This window comes from Aythya ferina (genome assembly GCF_964211825.1).
Source record: "Aythya ferina genome assembly, chromosome: 1".
In the NCBI taxonomy this organism is placed as follows: Eukaryota; Metazoa; Chordata; class Aves; order Anseriformes; family Anatidae; genus Aythya; species Aythya ferina.
The window spans coordinates 172,067,749-172,090,276 of record NC_140296.1 but is presented as its reverse complement, the minus strand read 5'-3'; the positions used below and the strand labels follow the sequence as shown (position 1 = coordinate 172,090,276).

The following is a 22,528-nucleotide window of genomic DNA, read 5'->3' as shown; positions in this document are numbered from 1 at the left end:
GGAGCCTGGTTCCATCTTCACATTAGCCTCTCTGTAGGTACTGGGAGGTTGCTGTTGGGTCCCCCTGAAACAATTTCTTCTCCAAGCTGAACAAGCCTTGATGCTTCAGCATCTCCCCACAGGGTGAGTGCGCCAGCCCCACTGACCGTCATGGTGGCTCTCTTTCCTCATACGTTTTCCTTTTTTATCAGTTAAACAATCAGATCCTTGCAAGTGTAAGAGTGTTCCAGTATTTAAGGTATGGTTTTAGAGCAGGATAGCTTGACTTTTTAGTTTTCAACCCATGTGGAAGTTTGGACAGACATGGATGACAGGTAGAATCACTAATAAGATAATAGTTTAGTGTTGGAATTAAAATATTCCAGTGAGACTACAGAAATAATATGCATTGGGCTTACATGGCAGGGTTTTGTTAGTGGTGGGCTGCAGGGCTGGCCTTTGTGAGAAGAGTCAATCAGTTGCCCCATAAAGGCATCATAGTAAGAGCCAGTTTCAGCTGGCTCCAAAGACCTGCTGCTGGCCAGAGCTGAGCCAGTGTGTGACACTGGTTGGGACTCTGGGAGAGGAGATTGAAGAAGGGGAAAAAAAAAATGCTGGACAGTAGCAGCTGGGAGAGTGAGGAGTGAGAAGCAGCCCTGCAGCCCCCAAGCTCAGCGCAGCAGGAGGTGCTGCAGGCAGGCAGCAGCAGTTCCCCTGCGGGCTGTGCAGGGAGAGGCCCCTGGTGGAGCAGGCTGTCCCCCTGCAGCCCATGGGTCCCACACGGAGCAGATCTCCATGCTGCAGCCCCCCCATGGGTGGAGGAGCCCCCGGTGGAGCAGGTGGCTGTGGCCTGGAGGAGGCTGTGGCCCATGGAGAGCCCCCGCAGGAGCAGGGAGGGGGTCTGGGGAATACTGATGCCCGTGGGGGACCCGTGCTGGAGCAGTTTGCTCCTGGGGGATGGCCCCTGTGGTACCGAGCCATGTGGGAGCAGTGCTTGAAGAGCTGCTGCCTGTGGGCAGCCCCCGCAAGCTCAGTTTGGGAAGGACAACATCCCATGGGAGGGACCCCACGGGGAGCAAGGGCAGAGGGGGACTGTGAAGGAGGGGCAGAGATGAAATGTAGAGACTTTACCACAGCCCCCATTCCCTGTTCCCCTGCGGTGCTTGGGAAGAGGAAGTAAAATAGGGTAGATGGGGGGAAGGTGTTCTTAGTTTGCTTTTAGTTCTTCACTGCTCTAGCTTGCTAGTAATAGGTAATAAATTACATTAGCTTCCTTGTGCTGAGTCTGTTTTGCCTGTGACAATAATTGTTGAACTGTCTTTATCTCAAGTTCTTTTCATCCCATTTTCTCCCCCGTTCCTTTTGAGGAGGGGGAGTGAGAGAGCAATTATGGTGGAGCTCAGCTGCCCAGCTGGGTAAAACCACCACAGTAAAGCACTAAAAATAATCTTTATTGTTCAGCTTCCTGTGCTTCTTAATGCTTCCCACACACTGCCAGTTACACCTGTGCTTTCTAAACAGCAGACTCTGTATGTCATATAAATTTTTAGCTCTCCTTTTTGACTCAATAATTTAGAGTATTTATGGGCTGTTCCTGTGCACGTACATCAACAAGGAGCACAGTGTTGCATAATGCAGCTGATGCACAAAGTGCACGAAGCATTGTTTTGTCCAGTTGCATTGTTTGCTCTGAATTTCTTAGAGGTTGATTATGATCCTCTCATACCGATGACGTAAGTAGTTGCTATCTGCAGGTTGTTCTGCTACAGATTTTTTTTTCCTTTTTCGAAGTAATTAATATGCAGTGTGGGACTCTTAATTCCAATATTAACCTTTGTCATGTTGAAGGCCGATACTTCTTCTGTGGCTTGTCTTATAGTTGTTGATTGGTCTTGGAGTTTCTGCATTGTTGTATTCTTTTTTTTTCCTGTGGTCACCCAGCTCAACTACTAGTTTGGGTTCAGAGAGTAAACACTTTACAGAAGATTTGTGGATTAAGTAAAGCTTATGGAGACTGGTGCCTGAAATTAAGTGCAATTCTGTTAACTTGTTAGCTCACAAAGTTTTCTGTAGTTCTACCATATTTGTTTAGCTATTGTTATTTTCTGTTATTCTTCATCCATTGGTATATGTGCTAGTTTACCTATCTCTGTGTTTTTGAAACAAAAAAAATAGGCTGAACAGAGCGTGTAAATCTGGTGACTTTGCTGTCTAGTATATTGCCTTGGTTGTAATAACTCCTTTTAATTGATGCTTTCTATAGGGCTTCCTTGATACCTACAATACATTACATCAAAAGGAGAAAATAAGAATATAGGCTTCCTTTCAAGTTGGCTTCTGGATGCTTTGTTTCCCCTTCTGGTGTTAATCATGACCATAAAAAGGCCTCCTTTGCCAGCCTTTTCAAGAAGTAAACACGCTTGCAGTTATTTAGCTTTGTCAATGATGTTGATACGTTATGCATCAGTGGATATGTGGCCAACTGTATTAGTTCCTTTAGGAGTTACTCTTCTAAAACTTGTGGTATCTGAGATTGTAGATAAGATGGCAGTTCTCCATCTCAGAAATTACTGCATTCAGGTAGATATTTGTGCATTCCAGTTCTTCTATTAATGTCAATTTATGTTGGAATGTGGAAGTAGTTACAAAGAAAAAGGGAAATGTACTATAGTAATCTTCCTGCCTTATATGTACAGATATAAATGAATATTCTGAGAAAGAGACAAAACTAATTTTTCAGGTGAAAAGTGGAAAAACATGTATTTGGTTTTTTTTGGTGAAACAACAAACTGCCAGCACATTAAGTGCAGTGCTTTACTAAAAATATATAGAAAAAATTGCTATTTCTGCATTATTTAGTTCCTTGTTCTGGACATTCCTCACACTAAGCCGATCAGCTGAACTGATTTGATCTCCTAAACCAGCCCAAAAGTAATCCAGACCAGAAGAAAAGTGAGGAGGAAAAATAGTTTTTTGACAGGTTAGTGAGATAAATATGTTTATTGTGCAATCAGATGGCTATCAGAACCAGCAGAGGAGAATACCAGCAGGATTTGTTGTATCACTCAGATCAAACATGCAATTTTACGTGAGCTGTAGTTTATAGTTAGTTTAGCATGGTTTGCACTGTACTGTTTCCAGGTATCTGGCAGAACTTGGAAGTCAACTCACTCATTCGGGTTGGTAGTAAAAAATAATCTGTTGAAAGCTCTGACCAATTCTCTATGGCTTTGAGAGACCAAATGTTTCTCTAACTCTTAGCAGCGTGGATCAGTTCAGAACGGATGACGTAGGTCTGTGACATCAGGGGATCTTGGGATGACTACTAACAGGAATAAAACCTCTTTGCCATTTGGCAAGAGAAAAATGAGCTTTTGTCAATGCTCTGTCCTCAAGGGCCCATAACATAAGGATATTTTTAGTAATGTTCATGGGTTGTGAAAGCCTGAGGTGATGAGGGAAATAGAGGAAGGAGTGTGAAATGGCCATGAAACTTAGCTCTCTATAGCATGCATCTGGTTTTTCTTTGAAATATTTCACAAGTGTAGCAGGCAAAAAACAGAATAACTTTTTTTGCCCTGCTTAATAAAGTTGTAATTCTTCCAGTCTCAATTGTTGTATCTTACACAGTAATGTATGTGAACTGAAATTTTTGTGTCCCCTCCTCCCCCCCCTTTTTTTTTTTTTTTTTTTTTTTTTTACAGAAAGGCAGGTGAGACTGATGAAATATCTGATCTTTCTTAGAATCTTTAATAAAATAAAGAATGCAGAAAGCCTAATAGAAACATTGATAGAAACATTGTTTGTGGTGGTTTTTTTTTCAAAATGCAAGGAGTAGCACACACAAATTCAAATTCAGTGGTTTCCTAAAATTGTAAGTGATAGTGCAGTGATTACATCCTGTTATTTCTAAGTGCTGACAGAAAATGGGAACTGGTACAGAGGATAAATGATTATCTCAGTCTAAACTAAGGCCCTTGCTTTCCTCAAGGTACTTTTAGCAAAGAACAGCTTCATCACAAAATTTAAAAGAACGTTTCACAAAACATAAAAAAACATAGGAAGGGCTGCGCTAATTCTGATCAAGAGTTGGGTCCATTCAGCATAGTTGACTGTTCTCAACAGCGTCCATAAGCAGATGCCTAGGAGGAGAAGGAATTAGGCAAACATCCTCAAATTCGCTTCCTTCCTACCCCTGCTAAAAAGTGTTTCCAACAATTTCCAGCTCACTTTTTTTCTGAATATTGTGTATTTAGATTTAAAAAGCCCCACTGGCAGTCTTTTCCAAGTACTCTTATTGTCCCTGACACCTCGTAACTTTGTGCATTTATAACATCTTTCAGCAAGGAGTTTCATAATACTGTTATTCATTTGTCAAGAACCACCTTCTGTTTGTTTTGAACCGGGATAGAAATAGTTGTCACACTTTGCTTGGTTGGTTTACTGTATATAATAAATTCTGACATAAAGCTTTCAAGAAACATCATCCATACATGACTTGTGATGATAGCCATAGCCAGTCTTGGTTTAAAATCATTATTTCGGGGTGGGGGGGGGACAAAGAAAAAAAATAAAGAAAAAAAATAATTTTTTACTTTCTGGCACTAAGCATTACAGTTCAAAGTACTTTTTACGACTACTTTAGCAAACTTCAAGCATTTTTTTTTTGAACTAATAAAGTCATTCTAAAGATTCTGTACTTTTATTTACAGTGTCTGAGCAACACACCTCCTCTTACAGAATATTTTCTTAATGATAAGTACCAAGAAGAGTTGAATTTTGACAATCCTTTGGGAATGCGAGGTGAAATAGCAAAATCTTATGCAGAGCTCATCAAGCAGATGTGGTCAGGAAAATACAGTTATGTTACCCCAAGAGCATTTAAGGTTAGTATGGAATTGAACCTGAATGGAAAATGTTAGGTTTGTTTCTGTAATTTAAGCATGCAAAACTTACAAAAATGTGTAATAATAAGAATTTGAAGCAATATTCAGCTGTGTATTGTCCATTCATATATTTAAATATATATACAAGTTTCTTTTTAGCAACCAGTTAATGGTATCAATTGTCATTGTGGTTTGGTCTTTGCAAATTAGTTTTGATTTCCTGTTTCCATTGAAAAGCTTATCTTCTTAATGTTTTGTTTTTTCAACTTTATGCTGTAGCATCTCATAAGTAGCTGTTCTGTATAATAATTAAGATTCTAGAAGTATTTCTGGTTTTCTTTTTAGACACAAGTGGGACGATTTGCACCACAATTTTCTGGGTATCAGCAACAGGATTGTCAAGAACTACTGGCTTTTCTCTTGGATGGCTTACATGAGGATTTGAATCGAATTAGGAAAAAGCCTTATATTCAGTTAAAAGATGCAGATGGGAGACCGGACAAGGTAGTATTTTTGGTGCTGGACTTCTTGGTTTTAGTCAAAGCTATAAGCTGCAAGATACTTTTGCATAAGTGTGCACGGAAGGGTTGGGACATTGATGAGGAGTTGCTTTTTCTGGAAGAGACTTCAGAAAATAAGCCAAGACCTTTAAGTGGAAATCTTACTCAAGTATATACGTACACTTCTGTTTCATTTGAAGAGACATGAGAGAGGTTTTAAATGTTTTTTGTTCAATTCAGTGCTGATTTCACTTGGAAAAACAATTTCCATTCTGCTGTTCCTTTATTTTTATCTGTGTAGTATGCACTGTTCCGTCTTTAACACCCTTAGTTCAGGGAAACTCCTCTAGCATTGAGCTACAAATATACAAGTTATTTCTCTTGTAGTATGAGGAGCTACAGATGAGATTTTTAGTTTTATGTTCTTCTGTCCTGCCCCAAGCATCTTGAAGTCTCTCTCAGGATTTGCGATGCCCAAAACTGAAAGGACCTCTGTCCTAGGAAAAGCATATGTCATTTAAACAATGATCTTGGTAGTATAACATATCTTACAGAGTCCTTCGGAGTAAGATTTCAATGCCTTGGTGGTAACTGAGAATGTTCTACCAATACCATTATTAGTAATTCTTACTATTCATTTGCTACTGCATATCATAACCCAAGATGTGTTTTATTTACAGGTGGTTGCTGAAGAAGCCTGGGAAAACCATTTAAAAAGAAATGATTCCATCATTGTAGATATATTTCATGGCCTTTTTAAATCCACCCTAGTCTGTCCTGAATGTGCTAAGATTTCTGTAACTTTTGATCCATTTTGTTATTTGACGCTTCCATTACCCATGAAAAAAGAACGCACTTTGGAAGTTTATTTAGTTAGAATGGATCCACTAGCTAAGCCTATGCAGGTAAGCCTCTTTATGTATGAAATGCCTGATTCATGCAGCATTAACAATGAATCTGAGCTCCTTTATATTGCTAAAATTTACAAGTACAATAAGCAAATCCAACAAATCATTGGTTTTCTGGCATATGTTCTGAAATGCCACTTAGAATGTCTGAGGAAGACTATAAATATGTTCTTATATTTCTATCCATTCTAAGGAAGATACTGGTAATTTATTTATGGCTGTGTTAATATGGTTTCTTAATCTTTAAAATATATGTTTTCTTAACTTTTGATTTTAATGTTGCTATAATGGATGTATAAGTTTTAAAATATATATATACATGGACTTAATCCAGACTTAATTCCTGAGTTTATTAGCCTCAAAAGAAAAATATCAGAGGACTGGTGATGTGATTTAAAAAAAAAATAAAAAGTTAGGTTGTCCCATGCTGTCTTAATAGTCAAAATATGCTTTGACTTAACTGTCAAAGGAAAAATTTTTAGATGAGATTTCTTAATAAAATAATCTCCGTTGCCTTATTTTTTTGGAAGGATAGTATTGCACACCTAAGAATGGCATGAAAAAATGTACATAGAGTAATGGTAACAAAATAATAATGAAATGCTTCTGGCTGTAAGGAAGGATACATGAAATAAAATAATACACGTTTTAGGCAGACTTGCAAAAATGCTTTAGTGTTCTCTAAGGCAATATGAGTTAGGAAAATCAAAGGTAAAGGAGCAGATATTAACTAATGGGAGATGAGTCTGCCAGCAATTCAATAAGTTATGAGAACAGGATATATTTATTAAGGAAAAAAATGAATACATTTGGGGTGTAATCTGAATGGATTTGCACAAGCGATGCACAGTATTTGAAGATAACCCCTGTATGACATGAGATGGTAATGCAAGAATGAATAGAGATTGACTCATAAAAGTGCTCCTGAACTCATGCTCTTTCCAAACTGTAAGACTTAATGAGATACCAAATATATGCTGTATGTGTTAATTAATCACAAAGTTATAATGCCTTATTTCTAATTTTGTTTATATCTAATCAATTGTGTCTTTATTTATTATGCAAATAACTCAGCTATTTGGAGTTTCATTACCAACTGCAAGTGTACTGCACTAAGAAGCCACAGAGAAGTTTTCTCTGACTGTTAATTATCAGGTTCTGTTTCTGCAAATGAAATTATGTAGTTCAGCCATTAGCCATTGCATTCCAGGCAGAAAGTACCAAAGAAAAAGCTGTTAACACAATAGCAATCCATGTGGCACTCTCAGTAAAGGCCATTGAGATATTTTGAGAATCAGTGGCTAAGACTAGTAATCAGGAAAGAATTCCAGAGTATAACCATCCTGAGGTTGGGGGGGAGGAGGGGGAAGATATCCTGCGTTTTCCTACCAAAAATTTTTTGGCTTTGGTTTTAAGAGTACACAAAATAATGCTTCACGTTTGTTCTCTTTCCTTTCTTCTTACATTTGAAGTTTAGGACAAAATGTTTTCATAGAACAAGTTAAAATTAAAATAAATACTGGTAGTATTTTATAAACAATTTGTATTGTGTTCCAAATTAAAGAATATAGTCAATAGTGTGCATAATATTTAGGTGCCTAAATAACTTGTTGAAGTACAAGTAATTGGTGCTATTAAGCCTTCTTATGGAGAAAATAAAATCTAAAAAAGCACTTTATAGGCCAATAAAAGCATTCAAAGTGTGCAGTTTTGTGTAAGTTGTGAAGGTAACTACTATATTTCTCAGCATCTTACTGAATTTGTTAGTTGATTTAAATACTTTGTATCTTAAGTTCAAGAATGAAAGATGTGTATGAAGTATACTGAACATGTATTAAGGTTTTTGTTTTGTTTTCTCATGTATCTTTGATCTATTAGGAATTAAAGTGTTTTTTATTTTATTTTTTTTAGTACAAAGTAGTTGTTCCAAAAATTGGAAATATATTGGATCTTTGCACAGCATTGTCAGTTCTGTCAGGTGTTGCTGCAGATAAGGTGAGAATAATTTCTTATATGAAGGAACAACATTGAACACTTCAACGTATATCAGCCTGATTTAATCATACATACTCCTTTTTCTTTTAGATGATTGTTACTGATATATACAATCACAGGTTCCACAGGATATTTGCCATGGATGAAAATTTGAGTAGTATTATGGAACGTGATGACATTTATGTGTAAGTACAGATGGCATGCTTCATGACTTCTTTGCAGTTTTAGTTATTTGCATAAGATTAAAACCTAAACATAAGATAAAGACAAATCATGGCTTTTTTTTTATCCTTTTTTAATTATGGTTTCTTCATTTTTTTTCCTGGCAATCTTTTAAATAATACTTATCCTTTGTTTGCAATTCTTTTTTCTTTTTAGGTTTGAAATTGCTATCAATAGAACAGAAGATACAGAACAAGTTATAATTCCTGTTTGCTTAAGGGAAAAGTGCAGGCACACCAGCTACAGCCATAGTGGTTCTTCACTGTTTGGTCAACCTTTTCTCATAGCAGTGCCTAGAAACAACACTGAAGATAAACTGTATAACTTGCTGCTGCTAAGAATGTGGTAAGGTTATTGTTTAAAGAAAAACACAAAAGAAAAAAACACAGAAGAAAAATGCTAATAGTTAGAATCAGTAGGTACCTATTTTTACATGCATTGCTAACAGATTGATTAGATTTCAGTAATTTTTTTATTTGTTTTCTGCTAAATGTATTAAATCTCAAATTTTAGCCACTTAAGATATGAATTAGTGTGGATTTTAATTTGTTTTTTTTTTGTTAGCTTGACCTCATCCAAAAATTGAGAGGTAGGTGGAGAGTTGATCTGTATTTGTCAGTTTACAGAAGTAATTCATATCTGTTAGGTCTTGGTAAAACAGTAGTGTTTTGTCAGTTAGCCTGCTGTGGTTACGCCTCCTGTATCTACTATACAAGTTTCTGTATTAGTTGATATTGTAAAACTGTATGGTAGGCACTCTTTCAAACTAAACTGGACTAAGTGGCATTAAATTGAATAAATTAGTTCTATAACGTCCAATTGAAATCTGTGCTTTATTTTCTGTTGATGTAACTTTCCCCCATTATGAACCCATATATTCCTTATTTTAAAAATATAGTTAGTTAACAGTTAAAGAGATTGTCACTCATCAGATTAAAACTGATAGAAGAATCAAGTTTTATAAAATAACTGCTAAAAATGTGAGATCATAGACCAACAGAATTTCAGATGTGCTTGTAGCAATAGACATGTTAGGCAGAAGGTTTATTTATTCTGACTAAATTAGACAGGATTTCAGGAGTACAGTTCATTATAAAGGACTTGCTGTTACCATTTAACTCTCTGGCTTGAACAATATAAGTATTTCAAAAAATCTATTGAATCTAAGTGTTGCTTTCATTTGTTATTTTTAGCCGATATGTAAAAACATGCACTGAAAGTGAAGACACTGAAGGATCCCTACATTGCTGTAAGGACCATGGTATCAATGGTAATGGCCCAAATGGAATACATGAAGAAGGTTCTCCAAGTAAGACTGAATATCTAAACTTGTACAGTGTTTTTTGTTTGATTTAAAATTGAAGTTAATTATGCATTGTCTTTCAATTACTGCTATTCTGCCTCATTTCTCCCTCCTCAATTGTTTCAGGTGAAATGGAGACAGATGAACAAGATGATGAATCCAGCCAGGATCAAGAACTTCCTTCAGAGAATGAAAACAGCCAGTCAGAAGATTCAGTTGGAGGTGACAATGACTCTGAAAATGGATTATGTACTGAGGATACTTGCAAAGGTCAACCACTCACGGGACACAAAAAGCGATTGTTTACATTCCAGTTCAATAATTTAGGCAATACTGACATAAATTACATCAAAGATGATACCAGGCATATTAGATTTGATGACAGGCAACCTAGGCTTGACGGTAAGTCACAGGGAACAGGTTGGGTAACATTTGATTCTGATGTTTTTTTCTCACTTCACAGAACAATGTTTCATTCTCTCTGTATGCTATTTGATAAACCTTTTAAGAGAAAATTCTGTATAAATAATTTGTTCTTGTAATTAACTCTTAGAAATGCAGAAATTGTCTATACATCAGTTTTTCATCTTAAATTCATGTCAGCTTTGTTTAAGTCATTTTGAGTGTTTGCCCAAAGTTGATAAAATCTCATGTAAAACAAGAAGTAAAATTAAAATAAAACATGTTTTTTAATCTTAGAAAGATCTTTCCTTGCTTTGGATTGGGATCCCGAACTGAAGAAGAGATACTTTGATGATAGTGCAGCAGAGGTAAGCTTCTCATGTTGCTCCCCTTTCCAGCACTAATAAAATTTAAATGTGAAAGATACAACTTACTTCATGTGGCATAGAGATAGTAAAACTCTTCAAAAGAAGCATCTAAGGTTTTTGTGTTATTGATAGTAAATGTTACCATAAGTAAACTTCATTGACACATGTAAGTAATTACCAAATCTGAGGTTTACTAATTCAGAAATAAATATGAAACTGTGAAAACTGCTTTTGCTTGAATGGTTTCTGATCAGTTTTTCCATATATAGGAGCTATGTAGTTACTGTTCATAGTAAGACGACATCACTAAAATGAGTTTTGTTTCATTTGTTCTCTTAACTCAAGAAATACTTCTCTTTAGGATTTTGAAAAACATGAGAGTGTGGAATATAAGCCTCCCAAAAAGCCTTTTGTGAAATTAAAAGATTGCATTGAGCTGTTCACAACAAAGGAAAAACTAGGTGCTGAAGACCCATGGTAAGGACAAAACATTAAAATTGTCCCATTCTGTGGTTTGTGTTTCTCAAATTTATTCAAAAACAATTATCACAAATACCTAGTTGATTTTTTATGGTCTTTTTGAATCTTTCCATGTATTAAATTCCAAGCATGGTTATACTCAAAAATAATATTCTATATTAATTCACTGTATAACTAAAAGTTGTCACTGTATATGGAAGATAATGTTTGTATGGGAGATGATTATTAGAATTAGAAGGAAGGGTGAGATCCACAAGATATCATAGTCTGTGAAATGTGATCCACAGTGAATTAATAAATACTGTGCCTGTGGATTAAAAAAGTATTATTTTCTGAGATGAGAAAGGTTGGTGCATACTAGAGGTCTTTTTATGCAAATATATAAATTGTTTTGCACAAAGTATGAAATAGGGATGTGCTTAACAGGCTTAAAGAATGGGGGGTGTCTGTAATCAGTAGAACATCTCAAATTCGTGTTCTGATCATATGCCATTAACTTTTTGGTAGAGACTGTTGTTGTGATTCATGGTTGTTCCAAATTCTGAATTGGAGGGATATTGGAATATTTACAATTATAGGATGCTTCCATAAGATCATCCTTCCCCAGGATTGTTCTAACAGTTAAGAGTCCTCCTCAACACCTGAAGCTCAGAATTTGGTTTGAAAAGAGGGTCTGCCACTTTTGTGGATTTGTTTTGGAGAATTCCAAATGTTTTTAACCAGAGATCCTCCTTCATTTGGGCAGGGGAGAAGGCTGACTTAAAACTTCTCATTTTTTCTAGGTTGAGTAGATTATACAACACTGGACAAGCTATTTGAGATACCATATAGCTCAAGTACCATGAAGTGCTTCCATTTTTGCAACATGTTTTAAGTAGAGTGTTGGAAATTAAAAATAAAATAAAATACTGGTGCTGCTGAAGTGGAACAGCTGCTTCTAGATACGTTTCACAAGAAGTTATTCATCACATTTTTTTCTTCATTTGTCTGGTCTTCCCAGGTCTCATCACTCCTAGTCCAGCAATATTTGTATTGCAGATATTCTCAGACAAATGAGAACACAGTCACAGCCTTCCCTTACAGTTAGTGCAATGCAGTCTTTTGCAGCCCTTCCTAATTAAGGGCTCACCTTCTTTTCCTAGATCTTTACTTGTTAGACACCAAGAAGTAGATCATATACATAGGCAGCTTTACAGAAGAGTTGTTTTCATGCATGGTTCTTACTTGCTTTCTTCCTTGAGCCTTAGTTCTTGAAAGATTCAAGTATTCAAGTAGGGAGCAGAAACATCTGTTATAAGTCGCAGCCTTTTTAGCACTTGCCTAATTAGAGAATAAATGTAGAGAGCTTTTGCAGGTTACAGTAGTCATTTTAGTGGTGAGGGGGATAGGATGGGAGATGGATGGATTTGAAAATTGAAACGTGGAAGAACCACAGTTGCCTGTTAATTATGGACTCTCTTATAGTGAGTTTTCTTGACCTTTTGTCTTAATGTGAGGAAACTGCTTTAAGTAAAGACTACAGAGACTACTATAGGAGAAGAGATTGCTGTAGTGGGGGGTGCTGCTAATGTGTTCTAAACACTGTCAAGCTTCACTGTAAGCCTTTTTGCACAGCACTATCTCATGTTTTAAAGTAGAAGCAGTATCGGTGTGTGTAAGCTTTTGCTCATTCAGTTCCTCCCATGTTGCTGGCTTCCTCTATGGCAATGTATTGAACATATATAATGACTGCAGTTATTTAATTAGTATGTTTTTCTTTTAGGTATTGTCCAAACTGTAAAGAACATCAGCAAGCTACCAAAAAGTTAGACTTGTGGTCACTTCCCCCGGTACTGGTAGTTCATTTGAAGCGCTTTTCCTACAGCAGATACATGAGGGACAAGTTGGACACGTTGGTTGACTTTCCAATAAAGTAAGAAACCTAAGTGTTTTGATGCTAGAAGGGTAACAGCATGAGGAGGACATATGTTTAATCCAACAATTGTGCAGAATGTTTTTGTGCTTAGCTTCCACGCATGGATCCAGTAACTACTGATGATAAAATACTTGTAGATGAAAAGCATGAATTTTATAAAAATACAATTAGAGTAGATAAGTATGGAGAGCTCTACCAAGCGTTTGGGTAAGATTACTGGTTCTGGTTCCATTCTTCAGACTGAAAGAGATGCACTGTCAGTATAGTGTGATATATGCAAGCTTTGTGGAAAATATAAAGTAAAGGGCTTTACTTAAGACCACTAAAATGCAAAATGGATAAATATATAGATAGATAACTAGTATTAATTTATTTTTGTTTGTGTTTTTTAACAGTGACTTGGACATGTCAGAGTTCCTTATTAATCCAAATGCAGGGCCTTGCCGCTACAACTTGATTGCTGTCTCCAACCACTATGGAGGAATGGGAGGAGGGCATTGTAAGTTATTTCAAGTATAATCATTTTACGTAGCAACTTTTTATGTTTATTTAAGTATCGATCATTTTCAGTCAATGGCATTTTTTAATGATTGAGGGATAGTTTTTTCATTACCTTGAAATGTTTTCACAGGTGTTCTAATAAAAAAACTGTATGAAATGAGCTTTCAAGGATAATTGTAGTTCTTTTATGCTTCTAGTTATTGATATTGTGAAAAGAGAAGGGTTAGGAGCTTCATAAGAACTACTGTAGTCAGACAATTTATTTTGTCTTACTCATCTGTATTTTTGTACATTGTACATCTCCTTGAAAGGAGAGAGAAAAATGAAGAAGTGACTGAGGATTTTTATTTCAACCATCCTTTCTCTATATACATTCTCTTTAGAAGGGGAATGTTATTGGTCAAGTGTTATTTAAAAGAATATTAGAAGTGTGAAAGTGTAGATTTTCTAATAGTGATAACAGATTTTTAGTAGTTAGAAGTCGTTTAACAATTACAAACTGTAGCAACTGATTGCAGTAAATCTAAGAAGGAAAAAATTCCCTAAACATTGCACTTCTGTTGTTCTAGATACTGCTTTTGCAAAAAATAAAGATGACGGAAAATGGTACTACTTTGATGACAGTAGTGTGTCAACTGCATGTGAGGACCAAATAGTGGCAAGTACCTTTCATTTTTCTGAAACTGACACTGTTGATGATACTAACTTGAGGGAAGAAAAGCGAAGTGTTAGTCATGAACCTTGCAGTAAATTTGTAGGGAGTAGTTTGTCTCGTTTTAAAGGACCATGCAAAATAACAATTGTTTGCTTCAACATGCAAAAATAACCTATTGTGAAAGCTTTGTTTTTCTATATAATTTTACCTTATGGGCTTAGAAGGAAAAAAGAAAAAAGGTCTGATTTTAAATGTTTTGTCTGGAATCTCATCAGCATATTATACTCTTCTCTTTTACAGTCCAAAGCAGCATATGTGCTTTTCTACCAGAGACAGGACACAATCAGTGGAACTGGCTTTTTTCCTCTTGACCGGGAAACTAAACAAGGTGCTTCAGCTGCCACAGGCATCCCATTAGAAAGTGATGAAGACAGCAATGAAAATGATAATGATATAGAAAATGAAAATTGTATGCACACTAATTAATGGAAGAACTAGAAGCCATAAAAGAGACTTTCTTACTGGGGATACCTATTGAAAGAGTGAAATTGCCCAACAAATTAAAAATAAAAATCTGAGATGGGGAATTTCAGATAACAGAATGTAAATCTTTATTACATTTTAACATGTGCAGTACTTGAAGTGAAACAATAAAACCTTTAACAGAAATTGTCTCTAATGCATTTAGTCTTGTATTCACAAGCTATATATAGGAAATCACAAATAAACCCCTTTTAAGTTTTCTGCTGCTGTTCTGATGGATTATGTTTTCTTTTGTTTTGGATGTGAGTTAATAACTAAAATGTTAAATCTGTGGACTTCTGACGTTTATTTTCTTAGTACTGCAAGAATACTACTGCCAAGTCTAGTTCCTAGATGAATACATTCATGTACCTTAGGCTGTCACACAGACTACGAGTAAAAATGTCATAAATATATAAGCAGTAGTTTTCTTGAAACATCAAATTTTTGTTTCTCCCTAAAAATTAATATTTTTTTTTGAAATTCGATCATGATAGAAGAAATAGCTTGAAAAGGTGTTTTAACCTTTTGTGATATAGTTGAGCATCCAGAATTTTACGTTCACCTTACTGCTGCTGTGGAACAGGTTCTGGATGTCATGCTGCATTAACAAAAAGATTTTCAATTAAATGTAAGTATCCTTTGTTGCTTGTTGGAATCTACGCTGCAGACATAATTCCTGTTATCTTGCTTATAAGATATGCATAATTTTAATCTGATGTCAGTCCAAAATTTAAAATTGTGCTGTAAGTTCTCTCCCCAGTTTTCATAGTCTGACAGCTTGCAAACTACTCTGTAATAGGGTCAGATTTAATAGTATTCTGTATCAATAGTAATGACTGTGCATCGGGCTTAGGTGAGATTTTTTTCAATATAACCTGCCTTTAAATTGTTAATGAACAAATTGGTTTTAAAGGTAGGCCTGTTGATTTTCTGTGTGTGTTCCTGATGGAATTCACCATAGCCTTACAGCATACCTGAAAAGGTAACTCATTATAATAAGAGAATTGGCATTTGCATGTTCAAGTCAGAACCTGTACAGTATATAAGGCATAAAAACTTCAAATTGGATTTTAGTTGACTATGTTCAGGGGTCCAGGATGCCAAAATAAGTGTGACAGTTTGAAACTTTTTTTTTTAATTTGCTGCTTTCCCGTTGATCTAGTTGGAAGAATGTATTGTTGATTTGTATACAATACTGCCTTTGAGAGGAACCCTTAACTGCAGGGGCACATTTCACATATCTACTACCTGGAGAATCGCTTTGTGTCCCACTGTTTAAACAGATAATTAAAAAAAATAAAAAGCAAAAAGTATGATGTTCTTCACTTGAACTAATCAAATACAATAGGTTATAAATTGTGTATTGTAAATAAAAGTTCACTCTGTGAGTGCACATTTTGGTAAATTATTTATTTATGTTAGCATTAAAAAGTTTAAAAAATTGCATTTGACCAGGATATAAATGAGGTATGTTGGACATGGCTTTGCTTTATACCTTGATATTAAAACTGGTGTTTCATCCTGGTATTTTAAAGCTGCTTTGAGTTTTTTTTTTTTTTCTTAATGTAAACTAACCTCCTGCATGACAGAGGTTAAAATTTTGTCTGCACTTGAGTTCACTTGGGTTTACATTTGAAATGCGCATGTTTATTTATACAGATTTCAATAAAGCTATTCAAGGCCTTACTTAGTCTTTCAGTTTCTTACAAAAACTTTTACCACAGTATTTGTGTAGTGGGCAGTCTTTGTCTAATCAGAAGATTTCTGTTATCATGGGTTACAAAATGGCTATTTAACTACCAACACAGAGTAAGATTAATAGCATTTCCATGAGATAGTATGTGTAAAACATTCTCTTCTGTCATCTGGTTCTAAAAAGCATTTATAAGGCAAAAAAATGTGATAAAATGAAAGAATACTGTAATAATTATCAAGTGGGAAAGATATTAACTATTAACCCTGAATTAGTTTGTGGATTGAGGTAATATATATAAGATAAGACAAACTGACATAGTGGGGAAAAAATGGTCTAAGTTTTTTTGTTTAAAACCTCATATTTATGTGTAGAATATAGCAGCCCAGTACAAAATTAAGTACAAAATGAAAACAGCTCATCAGGTGAACTTACTAATGTTAATAAAAACACTTGAGAGAGGATGATGTGTGTAGTAGAGAAAGCAATGCTGGAGAAGTAACCACCTCTTTGAATACCACACACAAATTTACTTTCCTACAGAAGGGCCCCTTTCATTCATTGTTTTTTTTTATGTCATGTTAGCCTTTACCTTCCTTAGAGGAGTTTGTATTTTATTTCTGTTGATACTGTAACTTGAAAAAAATTTTCCTAGAAGCTCCATTGCTAGATATACATGTATGTGCCAAATAAATAGTACCAGACTGCCTGAGCACCAGATGTAAAATGTGTTCACACATCAAAGATTCATGGGATGAAGGTTGGAAGGGACCTTAGACCATCTAATCCAGCCCATGGGACACCTCCCACCAGACCAGGTTGCTCAAAGCCTCCTCATTCAGCCTGGCCTTAAATACTCCAAGGATGGGGCACCCACAGCTTCTCAGGGCAACCCGTGCCTCACCATGCTCATCATGAAAAATGTCTTCCTTATATCCCATCTATATTTACCTTCTTTCAGTTTAAAGCCATTGCCACATACCCTGTCACTACAGACCCTGATAAAAAGTTTTTCTTATATATAATGAAGCACTGCAATAAAGCCTCCTTGGATCCTTCTCTTCTCCAGCCTGAACAACCCCAACTCCCTCAGCCTGTCCCCATAAGAGAGATTCTCCAGCCCTCTGAGCATCCTCATGGCCCTCCTCTTGACTAGTTCTAACAGGTCCATCTCCTCCTGGTGCTGGAGGCCCCAGAGCTGAACACAGGGCTCCAGGTGGGGTCTCATGAGCAGAGGGGGATAATAATCACCTCCCTCACCCTGCTGGCCACGCTGCTCTTGGAGCAGCCCAGGACACAATTGGCTGCCTGCGCTGTAAGTGTCCACTGATGACTTATGCTCAGTTTTTCATTCACCACTATCCTCAGTGTCCTCTGCAGGACTGCTTCCAATCCACTCGTCACCTAGCCTGTATTGATATTGAGGGTTGTCCCAACTCAAGTCCACAGGAAATCTTCCCTGAAGAGAATAAATCAGAACCCTGGTTTTAGATGGAGGTGTCATGAAATCAGAGTTACTTTGTCCAGTAATTCAGATGTTCTTATAGAAACACTTTAGATGAAACTTAACCACCTTCACCAGAACTCATTCAGATTGTTAACAAAGGAGGAAAAAAATCAACACTGGGAATGTCTTTTGTGGATCTGCCACTGATAGCAAAGGGCTGCAAAGGGAGCAGCCCCTTTCAAAAGATGATACCAAGACAGTAAAATACCTGTTTTAATGTGCTTTTGATAGAGATGCTGATTGTTACAACACAATGTAAGTCTTCTCTGCTTCTACCTGCCCAGTATTCTCTCTATATATACACCAAGTGATAAAGCAGTTACCATTTCTAAAAGCTTTATCATGCCTATTTCATGATCCTTCCTTTTCTCATCTCCCAACTTCATTCCAGGATACCCTGATAACTTTTGTCTTCATTTAACATAACTGTGTTAATCTCAAAGCAATTTTTAACTATTTATATTTAATTTTAATGATTTCTCTGTGCTTCAGACCTCGAAGAGGGCTTATGTGGCTAAGGACACTTAGTTCCCCCCCGATGTATTGGTTGGTCTTACATGGATTTTCCTTTTTAGACCACCAGAGCTATAATGTTTCTGCAGCTTGTTTGGAGACTGCCAGAATGTTAAGATACTGAAACTCTCGATTTGAGTTCGAAAATTAGAATCTTGATTCAAACCTAGTTAGTTAGTTCGCCTGAGAGGAGAGGACTGTGACTGAAATAATTAATGTGAACAGTATCTATGCATACTTCTTAGTCCTCAATAAAAAGGTTAAGAAGAGCCTATGTAGGTAGCTCATACCCCATTTTTCCTCAGTCTTGCAAACAAAAATATCCATGACAATATTTGTATTTTCTGTGAGGTTCTTCCTTTTTTTAAGATCCCAACCTGACATCAACAACTACAATAAAGAGCCTTGGTCCCTTAAAATAGGTGCCTACTCTTGGTGGTTATTGTGCAGTTTAAGATTTTCTTAAGTCCTAGGTTTGAGTGGTTGTCATTGAAGAGATCTGGAGCATGTTGCTGCAGTTTGCATGCGGCTGCATATTTATTTCTCTACCTATCTAGTGAGCTGTTAGACATCTGATTGGGAAACTGATTTTTTCATACTGCCTTCCACCTGAAGCAAGAAGTGAGAAGTCATTACAGCAGCCCAAGCACACTACCACTCTAACCCAGCTGTTCTTTCCAGATCATAGTTGCTTCAAGTTTGCGTGACCTGGGATAAAGAAACTCATTTTTCTCCTGCTCTTTTTTAATTCTTGATGTTCCCTAAATGATTTGTATTGTCTGGGAAAGAGAATAGGATGCACAGAGACACGTGTACCTACATGTTCAACATGCTGGGTGAAAAGTTTCCAGGAAGCTTTCTTGAGCTAATGCAATTTTCCTATAGCAATGCAAACTGTGAGGCTAGGGTTCATTATTGTGAATCTTGTTCTTTGTTCAGGTACTTGAGGGTCTTCTTTGGAAGTTAAAGACAGGCTCACTTTTTTCTTTTAGAGCCTGTTCCCAGCAGACCTTCTCAGAATGCCACTTTCATAATCTGGGAGAGGAGGCAGGATTCTGTATTTTCGGACATTTTATAAGATGCCCAGGCTAACTTTTGGAAGTACTTGGAAAATGTCAATTAGAAAAAAAAAAACTTAGATATTTTAGTTTCTAAGATATATTCTGTTATTTTTAACTTGACTTCTAACACACTGATTTTGTAAGCTTCCTAACCAGACATAAAAATCAATGACTTTTCTACGTGAATGTCTCAAAGGTTTCCGGGAATTTAGCCAAATTTTTAGTTTGGTAAAATTATTATGTATTCACACATAATTCATTTGGTGTGGACATGCTTAAAATTATAACTACAGAAAGATCATTATTCTTTACAATGTCTATCAAAAGCTATTGGCACTCATCTAGTCTTATAAATGGACAAGAAAGTGGTTCCTGCCATTTCTTTTTACAAATTATTTCTGACAAAAAACCTCCAGTGTGCTTTCTTTTATTTCAGTTACAGTGACAGCAACCTTTTGATGGCTGTAAGAATCAGCATGATACAAAAATAAAAAAAAAAAAAAAAGCAACATACAGTAAACCTTGTTAATGTGAGAGTCACAGAAACAAAATAGAGTAGGAGGCAGGAGACAGCTTGCAATTCCCAGTTGCTCCATGGGTCTTTCAACAGTGACTTATTATTTAAAGCCTGGCTAGGGGCAAGGAGAGGTGAGGAGCCATTGCCCGTGACCTCTTGTTTTAGTTGGCTTCAGCCAGCATTCTGGGTGCTTCAGTGCCAACCAGTCCCTTGATCTTTTTTGTCATCCATTAAAATTGAAGCCCTGCCTGTCTTCCTGGCACACTGAAGTAATGTTTGTGACTTACAGTTGAGATGACAGACAGGAAAACTTGTCAGATATTACCATGACAGATGATGCACGAACATCTTCTGCATCTACAGCTAGTTGCTAATGGGAAGGCTCAACCCCTTATAGCCTTCCCACCAAATTCACCCTCTGCTATGAAGTGCAATGTATTTTTTAAAGTGAAATTGTCAGGGGAAAGTCAGTATGACAGGCAAAGAAATTAATTGGCAGATTTACCAACTTTCCTCAAAAATTATGCCTTAATCTGTGATACCAGACTCTAATTTCAGAGTATGTTTTCACGTTTTTTTTTTTTAAGTACTAGTTACTTTGACGAAGAAAATCACTACAAATGTAGTAAGACACAATTAATACAAAAGCTATGTTTGACAGAATAAGTATATTCTTAATGTGCAGGCAAACTGCTCTTTTCCTTCAGATTTTTCGTTCTTTTCCTTGATTGGGTAAACAAACTGTGAAAACAGCTCCATTTTCTTATTTCCAGTGGTGAAGGGGCACTGCATGCTCCTAACACAGCCAGAGGGAGCAATCTCACAGGAAAAAAATGAAATATTGGAATAGCATGGAAACACTGGAAGAAACCAAATGTTACAAATCTGTAGCCAAGTATCCCATTAGGTAGGGAATGAACTGGGTTACTGTATGCCAGGCAGCATTAACAGTCCTCCTGGGCCACATCATCGAAAAGCTGATGCAAGGCTCAAATGATAAAGAATTCACGTCAGTCAATGTAACTTAACGGAAAACTTTTCATTATTTCTTATTTTTATTTTTTCATTTAGATATTATGGTGTTCTTAAGTGCAAATTAGCATTGATGAATATTATAATCCAGGTGCACCTGAAATAAGTGCTTGGCACTTAATTATCATACCAAATTTCACATTGCTTATCGTGTGGTATCACCCAATACATTTCCAAAAAGTAGGAACCAAGCAGCAGTCTCCAAACAGTTTTCCTTAGGAAATCATTGTGGAATAGGGGCATTACTGGAGACATTGGTGGCATTTCATCTAAAATTAATGTTCTTATTCAGTGTATGAAATACTCAGATCATGGCTATAGAAAGTGGGTGATAACCTGTATTTGCTACTACCCCAGAAAGTAGCAAATACCTGAAATCTCGTGCAGCCCTAGGGGACAAGTAATTCCATGTGAGCTCCAGTGTGGTGAAAGACTAGCATAAGAACTTCTGCATAAGCAGGTATAAGAGGGTGGTTCAGTCTTCCTAAGTCTGTGGTAAGGATCCTAGGAAAATACACCATGTGAGTTTTGACCTTTTAAATGGTAAGATGTAACCTGGGAGACATTATACCCAAAAAAAGAAAAAAAAAAAAAAAAGATACAACTCCAGAGTAAATATGTGTGTGTGTGTTAAATCTGGGCTGGACACCTCTTCTAGACCAAGTAGAGAGGCAGTTGGGATGGCACCAGCCCTACCTGTGCCAGAATGGAGACCTCCATCTGCCTCATCTACCCTAGTTTTAAAATCCCTGCACCTGCAAACAACACATTCTTGTCAGAGGAATGGTCTTGCCTGTTCACACCAAGTGACACCTCTTACAAGATCTATGAGGTGCTCTGAATGGAGGCCCGAACCTGCAGGCATTTATTTCCTCCAAGCTCAATGCAGTTTTAGTCAAGGCCTTCACTCGCTGGCATTGTAGGTATTTGTTTCTTGGGGAATAAAACCCATACTCTTACTTCAGGATACAAAAAGATTTTTTTTTTTCCCTGCACTATTGCTATTAATATAAATCATACTCATCAAGCTCCACCAAATCCTGTCTGCATGACCAATGACAGCTTTGTTTTTTTGTTGTTTTCCAAAGATAATACTTGGCCAGGTTACTTCCCAAACTAGCAGATGTACCTTCCTTTTTGTTCTTTCATTGTAATGCTGGATGAGCATTGCAGCTATTTTTGTTAAATTTCTGTTAATGAACAATGACAGATGCAGACATGCCCATGGTGAAAAATACACGGGTCCTCAGAAATAAAAATTAAAAACTACAAATCATGCTATCAAATCAAAGTCTGCTGCTGGGTCTGAGGGCAGGAAACCATTCTCTAAAACACAATGAAAAGCATGGGGATAGACTTCAAATGAGTTTTGCTTGTTTTTAACATCTGTTGAAGCTACAAAACACAAACTGCTCTGGGGGTGTTGTGTAAATGTGAGTGTCTCGACTGAGGAGAAAATGCTCAGACAGAAGGGACAGCAATTAGTAACTCTGCACCATCTATTCTTATTAAGAGCTACTGCAAACAACATGTCTTCTGCCGACTCAGACAGATGTTCCTCGGTGG

The 22,528-nt window shown here is 36.6% G+C and overlaps 1 protein-coding gene across 3 annotated transcripts in view; it reads left to right on the top strand.

Annotated features, from left to right (window-relative positions):
- Positions 1-14,783, top strand: part of USP15 (ubiquitin specific peptidase 15) — a 70,426-nt gene extending 55,643 nt beyond the window's left edge. For 2 of the 3 annotated variants that reach the window (XM_084506572.1, XM_084506571.1), the window contains 14 exons: positions 4,692-4,865; positions 5,211-5,369; positions 6,046-6,270; positions 8,185-8,268; positions 8,359-8,453; positions 8,647-8,835; positions 9,684-9,799; positions 9,920-10,195; positions 10,493-10,563; positions 10,925-11,040; positions 12,806-12,955; positions 13,354-13,457; positions 14,029-14,117; positions 14,415-14,783. In XM_084506572.1, coding sequence (XP_084362698.1) covers positions 4,692-4,865; positions 5,211-5,369; positions 6,046-6,270; positions 8,185-8,268; positions 8,359-8,453; positions 8,647-8,835; positions 9,684-9,799; positions 9,920-10,195; positions 10,493-10,563; positions 10,925-11,040; positions 12,806-12,955; positions 13,354-13,457; positions 14,029-14,117; positions 14,415-14,600 — 2,034 coding nt within the window. In that variant the 3' untranslated portion in view covers positions 14,601-14,783. Of the gene's footprint in view, positions 1-4,691; positions 4,866-5,210; positions 5,370-6,045; positions 6,271-8,184; positions 8,269-8,358; positions 8,454-8,646; positions 8,836-9,683; positions 9,800-9,919; positions 10,196-10,492; positions 10,564-10,908; positions 11,041-12,805; positions 12,956-13,353; positions 13,458-14,028; positions 14,118-14,414 lie in introns of those variants that run through there. The other variant, XM_084506573.1, reaches the window with a different exon arrangement.
- The last annotated feature ends 7,745 nt before the right edge of the window (positions 14,784-22,528 follow it).